Source organism: Fundulus heteroclitus, chromosome 23 (assembly GCF_011125445.2).
Source record: "Fundulus heteroclitus isolate FHET01 chromosome 23, MU-UCD_Fhet_4.1, whole genome shotgun sequence".
Lineage (NCBI taxonomy): Eukaryota > Metazoa > Chordata > Actinopteri > Cyprinodontiformes > Fundulidae > Fundulus > Fundulus heteroclitus.
Genome location: NC_046383.1, coordinates 18,120,149 through 18,138,510, shown reverse-complemented (window position 1 = coordinate 18,138,510; position 18,362 = coordinate 18,120,149). Strand labels below are relative to the sequence as shown.

The following is an 18,362-nucleotide window of genomic DNA, read 5'->3' as shown; positions in this document are numbered from 1 at the left end:
TCATGGTATTGTGTGTTTATCCTGTGCTCTGCCAACTTTCAGTGATCACATTTGGTGACATCTCTGCATACCCCAAACATCCTGCACACAAACTCTTCAGACTTTTACCTTAAGGTCAGCACTCCAGAGGATTATTTACAAAAACCAGCAACCAAAGAAACATTTTCTTCTCAGAGGCTATCAATCTGATGAACACTGATAAACAGTCAGAGTATCCAGATTGATGCCATGATTATTTGCACCATGTCTTTTTCTTTTGTAGAAACGTGTATATATACATAACGTCATTATACATCCTCAACTATCTCATGAGTTCTTAGTTGCGTGGTGCCTGCTTTATTTCTTTCACACTTTTTTCTCTCCATATTTCTAATTTCCTGTCATGGGATTGAAACTAATTATTGTGCTCTACAAGCCTGAACCAAATATAAAAGGAATATTTAAGAGAAATATATGCTATATAGTCTCCTAAATAAAATTTAAAGTTTTATTTAAGCTGTGATACTGCAAGGGAATAAGAATTTCATTAGATGTTATTACCACAAAACTTTCCAGTTGACTATATTCAGATGACATTCTCTTTTTCTGAAATCTACAACTTTTTATTATTATAATTGCATTCATGCCTAGGAACTCAGTTTTAAAACTAGATGAAGCTATGGTCAATTTTTTAGAACTTTTGAAGAGCAGGCTTTATTTATTCACCCTAAAACATTTTTTACTATTATTTTCTTATAAGATGTCTTATAAATTCATCTAAGACTTTTATTAATAAACCTCTACGTAAAATCTATCAATGAAGGAGTGTTTGCATTTCTTTATTACCAAATTAAAGACATGTAACAAATAAAAATTTGGAAAATAAATTGAAGAGTGATCTAGGTTTAAAATTTAAGTTTCTAAATTTCTGCTTATTATTGTGTATAATTACTAAACAACTAAAAAACATTTATTTTTCCATACATGCCCTCTTCTGCACAACCCTGGAACATTATCAAATATAAAGCAATGGGCTGGATGTACTGCTCAACAAAGAATGCAATAATAATAATAATAATAATAATAATAATAATAATAATAATAATAATAATAATAATAATAATAATAATAATTATTATTATTATTATTATTATTATTATTATTATTATTATTTTCTTCTTCATCACCATCGGCATCATCAAGCACTGCTACATTCATTTTTACCATATATTTAGAATACCAAATTAATCTAACATGCAATCTTTGGACTTCTTTGGGAGGAAAGCTGGAACACAGAAAACCATAACATCACTGACATCTGACCTATTACTTGCTAGATTTGTAATGCATTCATATTCTACAACACACACTGAGAAAAAATACATCATGAGAAATTGGGCCTCCTTTTAGACATAATCTTTGTTACACTTGAGAAAAAAAAATATTGATAGAAAGAAAATGAGAAGTACATTTTTTCATATCTCCATTTTTTTATTGTTTCTGGAACTTTTGTAGTTTTATAACTGAACAGTGGCTATTAAGATTTTTTTTCTGAGTGGTTCTTACTGTAATTCTAAAATAACCACACCATAGCATCGACACACAATCCGACATTAGAGCCAAAGTAATTCATGTCCACATGAAAAACAGCTTTGCAGATGTTTTTCACAGATGCAGTAGTGAAAAAACAAAAAAAGGCTGTGGTTCAGAGGATTGATTTTAATTTAAAGCCCTGTCTCCGGGAAGATTAACCCACTCATCACTTCATTTAAATATACACTGCGTCAGTGCAGAGACAAAATAGTTTCCAAGGGTAACAGATATAGCAGTGCACAGATAAAGACTTTCAACACAGGTGATTAAATTAACAAGTCAAGTTCAGGTGAATTCAAGTGAGGTGTTCAGATAGGTAAAACATTTTTTAAAGAAACTCTTTCCCTTAAATAGGTAAAATTATGGAAAAACTCCATATTGGCCAATTAGCTATGCTATTATTCTGCATGTTATCTGTTTATGGTGACTTGTTATAGTTTTTTTTTTATATTTTTTTCATCATAAATCAATCATCGAGCATAGGCTGAAGAAAGAATATTTTTGCACAGGTACACTTTTTTCTAGACGTTTTCTGCACTATCAGTAACCATGGAGGGAAACTGGGCATATATGAAATAAGGTAAAAACCAGAAATATAATTGTTAAAGTTTTTGATGGTCTGTTTAATAATTTTTTTTGGTGGATCTAAAATCAGGGATCCATCAACTTCTTGTAGTAAATTAATGTTAATATTACTTAATATTAATATTAATTTCAAAATCACTCTTACTAAACCATCTAGCTATGTAACTGAACAATGACATAATAATGAATAATGACGTGATTATTATTGTTCTGAATAAAAAAAAATCCCTCAATCATAGGGACATAAAGGAGCAATAAGCAAAATTCCATCACTAGGTGGGCTGTAGAGCACTGTCTGTAGATCAAAACAAGATGTGTAGCAAGCCACGCCTCTCTCTACCTCAAAATGTAAGCACCAGACCAGTTATCCGTTTCAATTTAGCATTTTTTGTAAACAAAACAAAGAAAAAAGCCCTAAATGTACACAAGGATCACGGTGGACAGCTCGCATTAAACAATGCTAAGTGTGTAAGCTGGGCTACTGGCTAGAAGCCTTACCCATTACTGGTCAAAGTCCAGCAATTCACTCACATACCACGATTGTAGCATTACATTGAAACAAATTAACCTAACACAAGTCTAACAAGACTATAACACCAACAAAACTAAACATTTGACTTCATACTGTTACTCACCCGTCCAGGAGGAGAAATGCTAGCTCCGAGTCAAACTGGAGCTGCATCTGCTCTTAAAGTGCTCCTTCCTTGGAAACGTGATGCCAATGTTAATCCTTGGTCTGTCTCTTTCCTTATCTGACAACCTCTTTGCCAAAGACTGTTTTTTTTTTTTTATGGGGAGAAAGGGTTAAGCCCTGATTGGCAATTATTTACACGGGTGTACATGCACGCGCCGCCAGCCCGGCTTGTAAACAACGGACAGAGAACAACACAGAGACATGGTGTGTGACGTCACACCATATTCCGTCTAAAAAGATACATTTAGTTCTTCACATAACTATTTTTTAGTTCTTACTATCTACAATAATGAATTTTTGGTTATTGCTCCTTTAAGAATCACAACAGTCTTCATCATAACCTGGTGGTCCAACAAACTGCCATACATAAGAAATATGATTACAAGACAAATCCTATCACTGTTGGACTCTACTCTCCTTCCAGCTTGCCTGTTAACAGTGCATAAATTGAAAGCAGAATGTGCCTGCTATATAAAAATATGTTGCCCAATTAGATAGTTTATGTGAAACAAGGTGGAAAGTAAAAAAAATACTGGAATAGTTAATGTCTACAATTTCATTGTGTCTGCACAACCCAAGCTTTTCGGTTGTTACAGACAAGCAAATAACTCTAAGCTCCATTACTCCTGATTTGTGCTAATCTTAGCACTGTTTACCAGGATTCTCAACAGTCTCATGCAGACTACTTCTACAAACTTTGTGAAAGATTCAGAAGCCCCCCTCTGCAATAACAAAAAACTCTGACAACAAACTATTTCACAGTCATCCATTAGTGGTATTATAACAGAGCTATTGCAATTGACAGCAACTCAACTGAAATCACACTACCTGAAATCACAGTGTGGGGTTAGTGGATACTGAGGAGTTGTAAGTGGATAGTAGTAAGCAGAGGTTGCCAACTTTCCTCAGAGTCAAACCGAACCTCCAAGCCTCACATGGCCTTAAGTTTAACTCAAAAACAGATTGTAATGAGTTTCTTTGAATAGACTTCCCGAGCTAAGTAGCTCCATCCATTCCTTACCTAACTATGTGCAATACAGTGTTGGAGTAATAATTGCATTGTTTCTCGTGTAAAGTTCAGTACAGAGGGGGGTACGGTGTGTTTATTCAGAAGTTCAGATTTGCCGCTTAGTTCCAGCAAAAGGAACTTTTAATGTTCATGTATACCAAGGCATTTTTGACAGTTTCATGCTCCCAGCTTTGTTGGAGCGGTTCAGGGATGGCCCTTCCTCTTCCATTATGAAGGCAAACCGCTGCAGAAAACTACGTTCATAAAGACATGTATCAGTTTGGTGTGAAAAAAACTTGACTGGTCTACATAGGGTCCTAACCTTAATCCAACAACAGCTTGGACAGCAGCTTGAATTTTATAATTGACATGTACTTATCAAGCAACTAATGCTGCATAGGTTTTCTACTTTTGTTTGGGACGTATTCTAAATGGGATTAGTCTTGAAAACGTCTTGGAAATATTTCTTTCATGCATTTATTGTCTACACAGTAAACTAGTTTTCTGCTTGGACCAACATTTTTTTCCTACAATCGTAGACTGCGAAGCAGTGGCAAGTTACTAAACAGAGATCAAAAAAGGCCATTAATTTTACTAAAAAAAGAGAGATGGATGGACACTCTCTAGTGTTTTTTAGAGGATCACAGCACAGCCAAGCGCAAAAGATTGTTGATCCAAGCCACAAAATGAGCGAACACTAGTCCTCTGAGCCCAAATAGCAGCAAAAATGACTGTCTTGTCTTCGTCGTCTCTCAAAATATAAAACTTTGATGCTGTGTCAGAAGACTTTATCTCTTGAAACCACACACAAAAAAATAATTATATGCATCTAAGGATGTGTGTGCACACTGATTTTTCCTGTGTATAAACACTGCTTGTCAATGATGTATGCATATCAGGCAGTGTAATTACGTATTTGAAGGAATGGTGTCAGGATTTAGTATTTAGTCAGCCTATTTGATAGTGAATTGGTTAATAGAATCACTGAAGTACTAGCAAATCTATTCAGCGCTAGGTAGTGTCCTGGACTAAGCTGTCACTCATGCACCATGTCTACAGTAGGCAATAAGGTAAGGTTTAACTTGTAAGGGACATTTTGACTGTTTGAGCATTAACAATAATTGTCATGCTGGTGTCTGCTGGTTGACTTTATAGAGCAGAAACAGCAAACGGTCTGAGTATATCATTCAGCTGGCATCATTCATAATCTTGAATGCAACTTTACTACTTTTATTTTTGTTTTTCAAAACATTGTATTGTATTATATAAAAACATGAACGTGTATGTTTATCAAAGATGTTTAGCACAACTTCATGAATATTCACCCGAGCTACCTACAAACAATACTACAAATTCAATTGCATGCGGAATACATTAAATAGGAGGCTATTGTATTAGAGTTTGAGCTTAAAAATGTAAAACATTTCCAGGAGATTTATTTTAGTCATTAGGGCAGTATTCATATTTAGCAATATTCAAATGCCACATTATTTTCTTTACTAAAGTCTGACTTATGAGATGTAATGCATGATAGGGTATTTGGTTGTACTGAAATTAGTGTGCACTGGTCGGCACTTTAGTAAAAAGAGGTAGTTACAAAGTGACAGACTGAGGTCGGAATGATTTGCAAACTGGCTGACCTTTAACCATCAGGAACACAATGTTAGCATCTCCTTCAGAACTTCCTCTCTGTACTAAACTGGAGGGCTATTTTGCACTTTTTAAATATGTATGAGGTGCATTAGATCATGTCAAGTTGAAAATCTAAAATACATAGACTGATCAAACCTGAGCATTAGCATTAGGACCACCACATAATTTAATAAAACAGTACACAGAGCAGTCAAACCTGGACTTGAAGATTCTGAACTTATCACATATTTTTAGTTTTCCCAAAAATATTATCTAAATCTAATCTAACTCTCATAAATTAAATCTATATATTAACTCCTCTCAGTAGCTGGAACTGGTAGTAGAAAACGTCTTCCCTCAGTAATATTTTGTTCTGGTACGGCTTGTAATTCTAGTTAGATTTGATTTTTACAATACTGCTTTTTGAAAGAATCAGAATTTGCTTGTGCTGTTAATTTCAATTCCATTTTTTTACAAATGTGTTCAAAAATGCTTCTTTGATATCACTTAAAATATATTCTATCCTAGCAAATCAAGTATTTATCTAATTTAAAATTACACAATGACTGCTATTACAGTGGCTTTTATGCAACCCATTTAAACACCTCAAGCAGGATCTTTGCAAAATCACACTTTGCCCTTCTTGAAAATAGTTTGAATTTAAGCTAGGTATTAGCACCTGGCCAAGCTAAGATGCTTATACACACAGGCAGCTGGATGGCAGTCCTGGAGAATACAAAGACTTCCCTTTAATAGGTTGGGGAGCATGAGGAGGGCCAACCTATACAGAGATTTCCATGTGGATATGGCCTATGGCACAGGGGTACCTGCCCTCAGCCATCTGCACTGATTTGACAAATGATTCTATATCAAAGGCCTCTGCACTGATTTGGGTGGTAATTGATTGGAAGTGAGGACCTCAAATCCCTGATTGCTTTAGCTTGATGTGGGGCTGAGGTGGTGGTGGCAAGCAAGAAAAATTAAAGGACAGGCAGTGAGGGAGAAAGGAGTCTACAGAGAAGGTGATTTGTAAAATATTCTGTACATTTCATCCTCAATTACACTTTATGATAAATGTAAATTAATAAATGTAAAAAGTATTCGTTGTCTTCATAGAATAGGCATAGGGGTTTTTAAAAATACAACAAGCCGTGCCTTATCTGTGTTTGTTTCTTTCTCTAATGCAGCTGTCGGGGTATCTGATTTGCTAGTGTGTCTGTGAAGATTGAATTTCACCATTCAAAAAGAGGAATTTGGTTAGAAATGGAATACTATTGATTTGTTCCACACAAATGTGTAGTCTGATGCAGATATATGAGCATTGCACATTGGCTTAAAGGGAAATAAGCATTATGTATTCTTTCATCAATTTCCCGTAAAGTTTTGATGCTATTAACCATTGTTGTGGAAATGGTGTGACGAGACAGTCTTGCCTCGAAAAAAAACAAAAAAAAAACATTTATACCAATGCAAAGGAGTACATGTTAAACCTTATGGATATTTTTCCAACATGTTAAAGGTTTGTTGCCATTTGAAAGCAGACAATTATTCACAAATGATGATCATATAATTTAGTGGTTAACACTGGTCAAAGGAAAAGGAGTAGGCTGTCAACAAAACACAGGGATCACTTTTCAGTCCACTACTTTCTGTGGGAAAGACACTTAACCTGAAGTTGGTCCCAACAGCATACCTCTATCTTTAATGGCAGCTCTCTTGCCCTTCTGTGTTTGAGTGGGTGAAAATGGCATCAACAGTGTAGAGCAGTTTGGTGTTGCTAAGGTGAAGAAGGCGTCATACAACAGCAGTCCATTCACATTTTTTTTTTCAAAGTGGATTTGGAATACCCTGAATATAAAAAGTGAATTTGGTCATATTTATTCATACAACATTTCAAGTGTGACGTTGAAGATTTGTGTACATTCGAAGTGTGTGCATAAAGCAGGCCATGCTATAACCAGCTTCAACCTATCAATCCAGTCATGTGTACAGTGTGGCATGCTGAACGTTCTGCCGATAAGCCAGCGCACTGCAGAGGCTTGTTAATGCGGCTGTGACAGTGACGCTTGGTATATATAGGCCCCGCTGCCTTTATTACATGGCAGGATGATTGCACTGCATACCTTTTGCCATTTGACACAAACATGTGCTGTTTGCTAGTGACAGATGCTGCACAGTACTGGTCCCAGAGGTCACAAATGACCTTTTGGATTGCCTTTTTTTTTTCAGTCACAAAGCATTATTTGCTTGACGATAGCCACCAATGCAACCCCAGGCACCGTGATGGAGCCATGGGTTGTTGCTGCTTGTCTTTTGAGATCACGTTTACCTCAGCTGACTTACGTCTGTGTGTGTGTGTGTGTGTGTGTGTGTGTGTGTGTGTGTGTGTGTGTGTGTGTTTGTTTGTCAGAGACAGGGATTGATTGAATGTGTACGTGTCAGTGCACTTTCATGTCAAAGCATTTGAATGCTGATCTGCGTGTTCAGGAAGATGCCTCAATAAATGGCAACAGTCTTAATGCTTCAACCTTAGCTAAACTGTAGCATGCTGATCATCTGGTTCTGAAGCTGGAGGCATTTATTTTTATCATACAGAATGAATCATTAAAATGTGGCTGCAGAATGACTACTCACAGCAGCAGGTAGGCATTTTATCCATCCATGACCAACAGTGTCTTTACATTCTAGGGCAAATTGCTTTCAAGTAGTAGGGTCTTCATCGCCTCACTTTTACTATTATGTTGCACTTTACAAGGCACTCCTTTTTTTTTTTAGAAACAAAAAGAGATCCAAGGTTTAAAAGGGACATGTCATGAAAAATCCCATAACAAATTTTAGCCCTTAAATACATTTTGTTGCTTACTTGGAGTCTCTAGAAGTTCAGACAATTTAAATGTAGTCTGTCCAGGTACTGCGTAAATATCTTTATATTCTGTTTGGGTCAAAATTTTAAGCTGTTCAGTTCAATTTGTTCTTTATTATTTTTTTTAATTTCTGTTGTTTTGTTTTGTTGTTTTACAATTTATTCACAGTATGTCCTTTTTATGTTCTCAGACATGTATATTCTTATGGATGGGTCACAGAACCTTTTTTTTACTATATATCACACAAACCTTGCGAGTACTAAGCAAGACCCACTTTTGCCTACGAAGCTATAATAGATCTTCATTGTGAAGATTCAACAAGGTCCCAGAAACATTCCTTCTCGATTTTGCTTCTTATTTACATGATAGTGTTTGCTTACATCACACAGTTGCTGCAGATTTGTTGGCTGTACATCCTTGATCTCCCGTTCAACCACATCCCAGAGGTGTTCTACTGGATTGAGATCTGGCAACTGTGGACACAATTGGAGTACAGTGAACTCATTGCCATGTTCAAGATACTAGTTTTAAATAAGTATGTCTTTGTGACATGGTAAATACTGCTGCTAGAAGAAGCAATCAGACGATGGGGATGCATGGTCCTAAAGGGATGGATATGAACAGCAATCATACTTTGGGATTTAAACTATACTGAATTTGTACTAAGAGGCCCAAGAAAACATCCTGCACACCATTACTCCGCTACAGCTAGGCTGAACTCTTGTTACAAGGCAGGATGGATTCAGGTTTTTCTACCCAATCATTTGTATCATGCAGCTAAAATAAAAAAAAAAAACAGGATCAGTCAACATTTTTCCAATCAGCCATTGTCCAATTTTTGTTTGCCTCTCTGTACTTTAGCCTCACTTTCTTGTATTCAGCTGACCATAGAGACACCCAGTGTTGTCTTTTGCTGCTGCAGCCCATCTGCACCCAGGTGACATGCTGACATTTTGTATGTTAAATATGGTATTCAGTATACTTTATGTAAAAGCAAATTTATTTGTAGAGCACATTTCAGTATAATGACAATGCAAAGTGCTTTACATGATTAAATCATAGGAAATTAAAAACAAGTTGGAATAAAATGTAGAAAAAATAAAACAAAATAAAACATGGGAAAATGGAAACTAAAAGCAAATATTAAAACAGTTGGACTACAAACTTAAACTAATGTTTCAATTAACAGTTTAACTAGAACAGGCAAACGCATTGATTAGTTTTTTCCAGATCCTGGTGAGACATTAGTCCTGTAATCCTGGAAATATTATCCAGGTAATAAAAGGTTGACTTTGTAATTGTATTTAGGTGGTTTTGGAGGTTCAGGTCTGAGTCCATCACTACAACCAGATTTCGGACCTCATCAGTGGTTTCTAGTTGAAGCAACTGAAGCTGTGTGCTAACTTTTAATCGCTCATATATTGGTCCAAAAATTATTACTTCAGTTTATATTTATTCAGTTGAAGAAAATATTGGCACATCCAGGCATTGATTTCTTCAAATCATTTACTCAGTGCTTGAATGGGTTCATAGTCACCTGGTGACATGGTGATGTAGAGCTGTGTGTCGTCTGCATAGTTATAGTAGCTGATGTTTTTTTATGGTCTAAGCTGGATGGAGCATCTAGATATTGAATAGGAGGGGACCCAGGATGGACCCTTGGGGAACCCCACATGTGATTTTTGTTGTCTCTGATGTAAAGTTACCTACTGATACAAAAATAGAACTGAATGCTACATTTTATTTAAGGCACTGTTGTCTTTATATCATCTAAAACTCACTTCCCATTTCTCCCCTGACCTCAACAAGGCATTTTCGTCCATACAATTGCCACTACCTGGACATTTCCTTTTTGCTAACCATCATCTGTAAAGCAGAGAGACAGTTGTGAGTAAAAATCCCAGTGGATCAGCAGCTTTTGAAATGTTGAGACATGCCCGACTACCACCGACTACCCAGGGATACTCAAAGTCCGTTAAATCCCATTTATTCTACAATCTGATGCTTGGTTTGATCTTCAGTAAGAAGTCTTCGCTAAGTTTAGATTCCTAGGTGCTGCCATGTGATCCGCAAATTTACTGTTTGAGTTAACCATAAATTAAACAGGTGTGCATATTAATGTGGCTGGTGTGTCTGTATGATTGCAGCAGGCTATCTCAAAAAGATGAAGATGAAAACCATTCAATGACAAAGAAAAAAGCATGTTACAATTACAACACCACAGATGTGGAGGCAAATCACTATTTATGCTTGCATCGCTGATTATATTTCATTTTGCTCCCTGTCATGCAGTGATGAGAACTTGTAATGCATGCTGCAGAAAACCTTGTGAAAAACCAACACATTTTTTTCTGCCTGAAGCCCTGTGTCAGAAATACGATCTTACCTTCACCTCTTACACTGAATGCCGCACTGTAATGATGCTGTGAGGTGAACCCACACATCAATTATTCACATAATGCAAGGTTTTTCACTCTTTAGCTTCTCATTGGCAAGGGAGGACCATTTAAGGAAAGCAGAGGTGAACAATTGAGAGGGGAAAAAAAGTGGAATGAATGCCTGGTGAATGAATAGGAGAATTTTTGCAATGGCCAGACAATGCTCTTGATGCAAGTTATAATTGTAGTTTGACAATATGTGGACCTTGGGCATGTTCACTATGCAATATATGGCCTTTAGACTAGTATCACTATGGAAACCAAAGGCCCTGAACGACCTGAATTGCCCACCCACTTGGACAGCCGTTAATCATCTTCGTTCAGATCCTGGCACTGCAGAATTTGGCCAGTGTGTCAAGAAGCAATTATATATACTTAGTGCTCGGGCATCAGATCTCCTCCCTCCTCCTTTTTCCTCGCTCCCTCTCACACTCTTAATATAATCATAGAGCAGTCAGTTTTAAAGCCCTCTGTTCATTTCAATGTATATCTGGGGGATGCACGCAATGCAGATAAAAAAAAAAGTTTCAAAAGAGAGACTGTATTCCATTCTGAGAACCATTATAATCAGAATACTCTTCATACATAAATCGTATTCAGCCATTTACTCATTTTACCAGCCTCCTGAGCTGACTGACATACTAAATTACCCCAGCTGGCCCCATTGCATTCACTGCACATATTGGGCTGGTGCAGATCATGGAGACTAATGTGAGCTGACTAGAGGGAGATTATGTTCCGCTGCTAACAGCTAAAACGTGAACAACACCATCCGCAAACCCACGGTGTTCCCCCGTTATATCAGCCCTGATCAACTATTCGAAGATGGAAAGAGAAAAATTCCAGTAAGTACATAATAAGACAGAAATATGGCAGAGAGACATACAACAGGTATCCACAGTAAGGCTTTAGTTTCTGAAAAAAAAAACTTTTGTTTTATGCCTAATTACATTAGATTTTGTCAGAATGCAGTTTGTTGCACAGATACTTTTTTCAAGTATGTGCTATAATTGAAAAACAATGATATAGATATTTTATTCTGAAAGGCCTTATTTCTGTAGTAAATCGTGCCTTTAAAATCATAAATTAGTGTATACACACAGAAAAAGAGCTGTGTTGTTTCTTTAACCCGAATTCTGCACTATTGCAATTGATTTTAACACCTTAACTTTAGAATTGGGTCAAACAAAGTGACTTTGTCGGGTTGGAGGTTGCTTCATCATTCTTTAAAGACCAGTATTTTGAACTGTTTAATAATATCCTCCACAAGATTAAATAAATACCAAGCTAGACTCAGACTCATATTTTGTAGACTCAAGAGTCAACTGGGACTTAAGAACTGGAATTTAATTCTTGAGAAAAATCTTTATCTCATGTAATGTTGATAATTTGAGGAAATGATTGCTGTTGTCCCCTCTGAGTTATCGTAACAAATACAAATGACTGGTTGCGTGGTAACATTGCGCACAGTACATAGTTCTCTGTAATGTTTCTTGAAAGTGCATGCTACTAAAAGGAGTTAGCAGCAGCTGTCTTTTTTATTTTCTGCTACCCATAAGTAAGTAGTAACAGTAAGCATGACAGAAATCTCAGGTTTGACAGACATGCACATATTTTTAAAGGATGCATTTGATTTAACTACGACGGATCTTCATCAACAGTGTGTTTTTAATGGTCTTAAAATCAATTAATGTCACTGGACGAATTTTATTAATAACGTCCTGAACAGGTATGGATGGATGGAGTAAAATAAATAATTTAACTATATCCTGTCTTTGATATTAGTTATATATTTTCATATAGTTATATTATTTTTTCTGTATTTTTTGGACAGCCTACTTTAGGTCTCTGCTTTTTATTGATGAGGATGTTCATGGCTAGCTAAAAGTAACGTGCCGTCTTTCCAGGGAAAGAACATGCTGTGTCTGGAGGCAGTGAACATTTTAGTTTCATTGTCTGTTTTGACTCCAGGACAGACTAAAAACGTTTTATACTGTTGTTAACATTATACACTTTCTAAAATGTGGCAACTTTAAAAAATACCAGCTCTCAGAAACCATTTTTGCTATAAAATCAATTTAACTGTTATAGCATATAAAAGCAATTCTGGGTAATCCTCAGTGGAAGGGCTTCAACAAAATGGGTCAAAAATGTTACTTTTATTTACTTCTATTGATACTAGTGATTCAAATTTTCTTCTTAAAATTCACAATTTCCCACTTCTTACTCTACATAGCCAAACTCTGACAGACTGACTGAATGTGGCAAATAGGGAGAGATACCATGTCCAAAGCTCAGGTCCTGGGTTAAGGACCAGTTTTGGTATTTTGGCGCTGGTGTACAAACAACAAAGTGAATAGCTTTCCATTAGATGTCTCATCAACAGACTGGGAGGAGGAACACATTGCTTTGTTATCATTCACTGTCTAACAACTATCTGTGGTTGTGAATGCACCCTAACTCACTTTACACAACTAGCTGTGCATTAGGGATGTACAGCAGTCTTAGGATTTGAACAGTTGATGGCAGGCTGTCAGACAGCTTCCATCCATTGGGCTCCTTTTTACCAAGATCCACTTTTGCAATAAGCCACTCTCTACCATAACAGGCATTCATCCAGAAAAGGACACAGGCTTTTTTGATGTGTTTGGTGCTAAGTGAAGTAAAATTGTGTGAATTTCACTCTATAGCACCCTATCACATTTGCAAGAGGCATGCACAGAGAGGAAAGGTTGAAGGGGAGAGTAACTTTAGTGCACTGAGATGACTTGAGACGATTAGAGAGAAATAATGACTTTGACTGTGCCTGTTAACTACTAATTAGCATTGAATAAATCTGCCCTTCTCGCCTCATGTTAAATAGGTCTTGAATGATTAACAGAATGCTGAAAGGAAGAGCAAAAATGAAATTGTTGGTTTGAAATAAAAGCAGCTTCTGTTAGAATCCCACAAAAAGTTAGGCTATACACTTAATTTAACAAAGACAATCACGCTGATTGAGGCTTTGATCATATTTTTTTTTGGGGGGGGGGGGGCATGAGGAGGTCTGCAAAAACCACAGAGCAGGCTTAAAAAAATTATACAAATTGACGTTGCAACTTAAGAACTCCAATTCCTAAAGTATCTACCATTATTTCTGAACATATTTTATCCCGTGACTGAAATAAAGCAGGATCTTACCTTATGAGGACAAATCGGTGGTGGAGAGTGAAAAGACTTCTCTGGTATCTGGCCCGAATTCTACAAGAAAAACACATTATCAGGGACTGGTGGAGTGCATCTCCAAGCAAATCTTTAGAGACAGAAGTAGCAGCTCATGTCCCGGTGCTTGCTGTTTAGCAATTCTTCTATATTTTTTCACGGGGGTTAAGGGTCTCTCAACTTCCCCTCTCAGCCGTCCACCAATCCAGGAGCAGCAGCTTTTGTTGATCGTCATGTTTTAAATCTTTTAGTTGCCTCATCTTACTATACATCACTGGATGGGGAGTCAGACAATTCATGTGTGCACACATTGCATTCATTTCACAGACATTTACCAATGTATTTTTGTATGAAGTGGGGACTGTGGTGTGGCATGAAAGTATTCAGCCTGTTGCACAGCTGAGATGTATGGAACCTCCGCATACTTGAGCAGTGGAATACAACACCTCTGCATTGTTGAATTTTTATCAAACACAGTCGTGTACTTTCATGTAGAATCACCCAAATGCAGCAGTTATCCCTGTTGAGAGTGCACCTTTTTATTTTTTACCCTCCACCGCACCTTCGAATAATGTGCTTGAATATAACGATCTGTGGATGTAAGGGCTCTTTATTAAGGATTTTTTGTGGTGAAATTCTACACAAATGTTTCCTTACAACTGTTCATATAACTGTCTTCCACATAAATGAGCAGGCCATTGCATACCATCTTGTATTAACATGGCTTTCTTCAGTTGCTTCTTTGTGATATTCTTCAATCCTGAGAAGCTGAATTGTGGGTTCTAATTAGTAGCGATCGATAAACATCACAATTAATAGAAATAAATTCTTGAAATAGGTCACTCTTTGAAAAGTAATCTTTACTATGTATGAGTTTCACTTTTTTTTTTAACTGATACCAAAATACATTAACTTTTTCATGATATTCAAATTAAATAGTATGCAACAATATGGGGATTACCATGGGGTTTGGTGTTTTGCCCCAGCCCTAGGATCTGCAAATGTTTTCTCCCCATGACCATTTACTACTCTGGAAATAAATCCTGTGCTTTTGCCTTTGTTTTCCAGGTCCCCATATATCTATCCCTCCACATGGATTATAAATCCTTCTTTGTCAGAAGATTTCACTTAGCATATGTTCAGGACTTTTGCACAAGCGCCTGATAGCAGTTTTTGAGGTTAAATGATTATCACATTGTTAATACACCAATACATCACTCAGACACAACAAAAAAAAAAAAAAACTAAAAACCACACACAAGGTAAGGCAACAACAGATGGCCCTGCTGCTTGTGATTATGCAAAGATCCAAAGTATTTGCATACTCACAAAGCAACTGCAAAAAATAGAGTAAACAACAAGCCTTCTTAAACTGACCTGGGTGAGAAATGAAAAGAGCAGTGGATGAGGCCAAACTCAGCAGGAAAGTGGATGGACTCGGAAAATGTCTTTTGGAATCTACTAAGGGTCTACCCCCTGGGAAGGCCCTGTTGATTTCCAAGCAGGTGCTTTCAGTTATGTCCTCATATCCAATTATGTGCCTGTGGTATGTCTGATGCGCTGTGACACTATTAATGGTTGCCTTATGGTATCACCAGGACAGATGAGACACTCAACTCTCCAGACTCTTAACATCTATATTTCATTGCAGCGTGGGAGGAGAACACCTCACTGGCCGCAGCAACCGAAGGAGAAGAAAAAAAAAAAGAAAAACAATCAGGCTTTCAGTGTAGCGTAAACACCGTGGTATAAAATATAAATGCATAAATTGGTCTTTCTGGGACGGTAGAATTAGCAGACAAAATCTTCCCTACAGATTGAGAATGTAATATAGTCATGTTATCTTAGCAAGGACAGCCAAAGACAAATAATTTTCTTTTGGAATGTAAGTAAGAAATGGATTTTGTTTATTTCCTCAACATTCTTTTATTATGTTTTTTTCCCTCCTTCTTTGCTTAGATATGCGAGGAAATAACCTGACCTTGGGTCCAAACATTGCCTCCAAAATAATGAATTTAAAATTCTTTGCTATATTTTTGTGCAAGCAAAAATGAAAGAAAAAGTGATTTTTGTACAATTAATTATGAATGGACGAAGGCTTTTTCTGTAAAGATAATTCAGCCTGTTCAACTGAAGGTTAATCAATAAGTTGAAAGTAAAATAAAACAACCTCATTGAAATCATTTCACTATAACTTGTAAATAACTTCAAAAAACTTTTTATCTGTCAAAGCAGAAAATACACTTTTTCTTTCAGTTTATTAAAAAAGAAAAAAGAAAACGACCACTAGGCAGATTTCTAAGTTTTACATGGGCCACTGCTTTCATTACAAATGACAGATATAAATGTGTTTCTAAAGTCTGAATGGACTTTCAGTCATTTAAATAAAAATGCCTGATGCCAACCAGAGATAATCTAAAATCCCTTCTTTTCTTTGCAAACACAAATATACACACACTCGCTACAGTCACAGTTGTTTTATTTTAAAGATTTCTCTCTCATTTTATTCTTCAAGCTGAACAAAATGTCACTTTTTATTCACGCCACCTCCCTTTGTCACCCAGCCCTGCTGAATCCCACTCATGCAGACGCTAATTATTAATCATTAGTATTTCATCAGTGTGGAAACCATGCAGCTTTTGTGAGAAACAGCTAATGGCTCATCCTCAGATTAATATGAGAGATACGGAGGATGGTGCATTCAGGAGAGAAAACTAGAGCACAAAACAAAAAACAGCTGTCACTTTTCAACTTTGGTCAGGGACATTTTGCATCTGATAAAGAAACGCTATTGACAGAGCTTGCAACAGAGGGCATTTGATTACACCGCATATTGATGTTTTTTGTATTTTCAGTGTGCTGCGGGTGGTTATTGTAATTTGATGAGGCCCGGAGCGCACAATTCTATGATATATAACCAAAATTATTTTCAGAGGAAATAGAAGGATAGATGAAAGATGATGTTTCTTTGTCTGACTTCTTGGAGACATGCTGATTTAGTAAATATTATTTTGCCTTTCCTCTATTCCTCAAATACAGATGTGTATACATTTTGAAAACAACTTTCTTGAGGGGACATGCAACAGCCTGCATTCTTATTGACAACACTGTTAAAGATGTGTAAAATAAGATTGCAGAATCATAAGCTCCCTTATAAGATAAAAAAAGAAATCATAGCCTCTCATTTAAGTACATTTATTTAATGGAGAAAATAACTCCCATCTCGCAATTTTTTTTAAATTATTATTTATGAAAACACTTATTATTATTATTTAGCCTGGCCAGTCAGACTCTGTTTCGCTTTCTCTGTGCTATACAGTGAACTCAGTCTGGAACTTGTCATGTTATTTTTGATCAATGTTAACACATAACAGCTACGAAAAACGACTTGAGCTAACGGCATGGCGGGATTTTTAACCTGATTTTTGCCCTGATCTCCCCCTTACGGAAAGGTGCCGATTATCAGCGTGTCTCTTAAGATAATCTTAAGAGAATATCCTGACATGTGGTGTGTTAAGAGTCATCGAGTCTGCTCAGTGGAATGTCGGGGCCGCTCCGACCTCAAATCGGGCATATTCAACATGTTGGATTGTCTTGCCCCGATATCCTAGAGTGTGTGGTGCCCTCCGCAGACAAACGAGCAGGCAGCTTGTTGAATGTGACGTGTATGATAAAGCGAGGTGAGGGATTCCAAGAGAGAATGAAACCCCCAACTCACCTCCATTTCACAGTGCAGCAAACGTAGAGCCCCCGGTCACAATGTCTCCGCTTCTTTAACCAGCACCTTTTCTTTTTGTTATGTTTTTCTCTCTGTTAAAATTAGTCCACAGACTATCGGCATTATTCTTCCTGGTCGTCCATCTTTATTTACTCTGAACTCACATTTTTTCTTGAGAGGATTTGCACGATTTCTCGTCTGATATCTGAATGATCTTAAGCGAAATATGTTCATGTGTGGTTTGTTGAGCTTGCCGTCTGACTGAACACCACACGCTGTACGAACAAACATGGTCAAACAAGATTTTTTATCGTTACGTGTGGTGTCTCTCAGGCTTTGAAAATCGGCGGACTATTTTAAATTGCTGCCATGTGAACCAGCCTTTAGAAAAACAAGCGCCTATGCATGTCGACTTCTGAAACACAACGGTTGCTAAGTGATTGGTGTATTTAATGCAATGGGATGTTTTATACAAATAGTCCACAGACGTCAAAAGCACCGCTTGTGCTGGAACAAGACAAACTACAAATAATACCAACCACCCCAGATAATGATGCTAGGCATAATATTTATCCCTCTGTCTAGACAAAGTATAAGATTTTCTCCCCAATCAAAGCATGTAGTCTATATTATAAACATGCTTTATTTG

The 18,362-nt window shown here is 36.8% G+C and overlaps 1 protein-coding gene across 6 annotated transcripts in view; it reads right to left on the bottom strand.

The window, feature by feature from the left end:
* pcdh11 (protocadherin 11) overlaps positions 1–18,362 on the bottom strand; it is a 202,984-nt gene that overhangs the window by 112,043 nt on the left and 72,579 nt on the right. For 2 of the 6 annotated variants that reach the window (XM_036127608.1, XM_036127609.1), the window contains exons 4-5: positions 13,975–14,034; positions 8,737–8,829 (exon numbers count right to left, since the gene is read on the bottom strand). The exons of 2 other annotated variants lie outside the window; for them this stretch is intronic. In XM_036127608.1, the coding sequence (XP_035983501.1) occupies positions 8,737–8,829; positions 13,975–14,034 (153 nt within the window). The remainder of the gene's footprint in view (positions 1–8,736; positions 8,830–13,974; positions 14,035–18,362) is intronic. 2 more of the 6 variants (XM_036127610.1, XM_036127612.1) reach the window with 1 other exon arrangement.